The 2,892-nt window shown below is 30.5% G+C and overlaps 1 protein-coding gene across 1 annotated transcript; it reads left to right on the top strand.

The window, feature by feature from the left end:
- Window positions 1-1,187: 1,187 nt before the first annotated feature.
- On the top strand, window positions 1,188-2,464 carry LOC114292501 (uncharacterized). Its single transcript, XM_028236488.2, has 3 exons — window positions 1,188-1,484; window positions 1,620-1,812; window positions 1,913-2,464. Exons 1-3 carry the CDS (start codon window positions 1,332-1,334, stop codon window positions 2,230-2,232), a joined length of 666 nt encoding a protein of 221 aa, XP_028092289.2. The 5' UTR covers window positions 1,188-1,331; the 3' UTR covers window positions 2,233-2,464.
- The last annotated feature ends 428 nt before the right edge of the window (window positions 2,465-2,892 follow it).

Below are 2,892 nucleotides of genomic sequence, written 5' to 3'. Positions count from 1 at the left end.
ATAATTTTTTTTTTCAATGTAAGAGGGGCTCCATTTTCGAAATTCGCCTTAAGCCCCCTAATTATCAGGGCCGGCCCTGGTTATGAGTTATAAGTTTTTCAATTAAGTTTTGAAAATTCTTTTCAAAACTTATTTTTCAAAACTTATAATCAAACAACTTTTCTCATTTCATATGTCGCATCAAAAATTCAAAACTCTATTCAAAACTAATAATCAAATAAATTTTCTCTTTTCCAATCGTAATTTCAAAACTTATAAACTCAAAATATAAATTTATTCTCAAATTATAATTTTAAAACTCTATCAAACACTACCTTAAACTTGTTTATTCATAATTTTTTTTGTGCGTAAATTATGAAAATATTGTCAAGTTGTGTAAATGATATTTCCAAAAAGCACGTAATAAGGCAACGCTTTGTGCACTTGTAGTAATATCTCAAGCTATAGTCAATAGAGGGGTATTATAATAATCTAACTTTGATCTATTTTAGAAAGCAGATTAAAAGTTAATTTTTTCTTTTTTTTTTCTTTTTTTTTATAAAAAAAATGTGTAAAAAGATAGAAACAATTTATGTAATTCAAAAAAGTCAAAAAAAAAAAAAATTTCTAACCAACTTGTCAAAATAGACCTTTATTACTAATATTTTATCATGAGAAAATAAATAAATAAATAAATAAATAAATAAATAAAATCACCACTCTCTCTCTCCCCCTCTCTATCTCTCTTTATTTCAAAAAAAAAAAAAAAGAAAAAAAAATTTCTTTCATAAAAAAATAAAAATAAATTACAAATGCATCATTGAGATTTGTTTAAAATACGATTTGTCTTCTATAATTTTGGAAATTACATATCAATCTTAAAGTTTTTAATTTCATAACAAATAGTTCTTTTATTAATAAATCATCCAGTCAATTAACAGTTTTTATTGATATCATAAGTTTATTTCAATTAATAATTTAAATAGTTTTATCAATGTATAAAAGAGCAATTACAAATTTTATTTTTTAATTAATTTTATTAAATAAAAAATTTTAACAATGGGGATTTATAATTTTTGAAATTATAGAAAATAATTCATATTATAAACAAATTTTTATATTAAAAAATTAATTAAATAATGTGAATTGAACGAGACGCCGAACAACGGCTTTGATTAGAAGCTTTGCCAAACAGTATATATACACTATTAGGCTTAACCAAGCAATTAGATATTTCTTCCTTACACAGAAACCACAGTGTTGCTTTCAAGAATCAAACAACAAGCCTCCAAGTCTTCGTTACCGAGATAAGCAACAAACAAACCTCTTTTCTTTTTCTAAGGACGACCAAAATGGGTAGTTCTTCAGAAGAAGAAAAGCTAATTCAGATGGTCAGAGACTTCATTGAATCAGGAGGAGGATCTCCCAAATCCAATTCCCATCCTCAATCAGATTCAGAAGAACCCCCTCAAATTCACCACAAACCCACATTTTCCACTTTACAGGTACTTTCAAATTGCACCATATGTGTTGTGATGAAAAATCCTCTATGTCTTGCTTTCAACATAGTATTCAAGTTTGATTCATTTTGTTTTTTGGGTTTGATCTTATTTTGTGTGTTTGTGTTTGGATTTTTGTAGGATGTTCTTATGAGGGTCACAAATGCAGAGACTCAGATCCTTGAAAAAATCTTAATCTACCTGAGAGACATCGAATTCATAGATGAAACCAATAACAATCTGAAGAAGTGGATTGTCCTGAGGCTCATTAGGGATGGTTTTGAAGCCTCTCTCTGCAAAACTTCCTGGCCTGCTACCCTTGGTGGCTCTTCAGGTCTTTGTCTCTGTCTCTCTCTCCTGTCTCTCTCTGTCTCTTGATTTTGGTGAGGACCCATTTCTGATATGTGTGTGTTTGTTGTGTTGTGTACATGAAGTGTTTGAATTTAAAGGTGATTATGAATATATAGATGTTATGAAGGACAGCAATGGTGAAGCAGTGAGGTTGATAGTGGACATGGATTTCAGGTCTCAGTTTGAGCTAGCAAGGCCTACTTCAACATACTCAGAGCTTACAACTTCTTTGCCTTCCATATTTGTTGGGAGTGAAGAGAAGCTAATGGAGATAATATGTTTGGTTTGCTCAGCTGCTAAGCAATCTCTGAGGGAGAGAGGTCTTCACATCCCCCCATGGAGGAAAGCCACTTACATGCAGTCCAAGTGGCTCTCTCATAACTGCAAGAAAGTCTCTTTCTAAATTTCTCTCCCAATAGCAGATTATGAGCTAAAAATTTGAACCCAAACAAGTCATAGTGTATGTGGTTCCTCCAAAATTAGCAAATAGCACCAACAATTTTCTCAAGACTATCAGAGATGGAATTTAGGTTTGGTAGCATTGTTCACGTACTGTCAAATTTAGGGATGTTTGTTATCGCTTTTTGTTTTTTGAAAAGAAGAAAAATTAAAATCACAAAAACTTGGTTGATATATTGTTTTCGTGTTCCAATACGAATTGTTGTGGCTGTGCCTCACAAAGTTTTGTTTTTTTATTGTTACCTTGAACAAAAAGGAAAAAGTTTGATGATTTTTTTGACAATTATCCATTTTGAAGTCCTCCAGTTGTTTATCTATTTTATTTATTTGCTCTCATCACAGGCCTATCTAGTTTGATCACGAGTGATGATATATAGCTCTACTAGTAGAGAGCGCTGAAGAGAGCATTTATGTGGCTAAGGTTATCTTCAATCGTTTACCAAATCTAATATCAAATTTAAATTTGATGAAAAAAAATATTTTTTGTGCCTCAACGGTTGCATTAAAATAGTATCAAATTGAGAAAATATTAAACGTTTTACCAAACTGAGGACGACTTGTTTCTTTCATCAATTTACGATGCATAGTCGTTAAAGTAGAAATT

This window comes from Camellia sinensis, chromosome 3, assembly GCF_055761805.1.
Source record: "Camellia sinensis isolate YWXY chromosome 3, ASM5576180v1, whole genome shotgun sequence".
Taxonomy (NCBI): Eukaryota; Viridiplantae; Streptophyta; class Magnoliopsida; order Ericales; family Theaceae; genus Camellia; species Camellia sinensis.
Note: the sequence above shows the minus strand (reverse complement) of the source record. Positions and strands in the feature narration are given on the sequence as shown.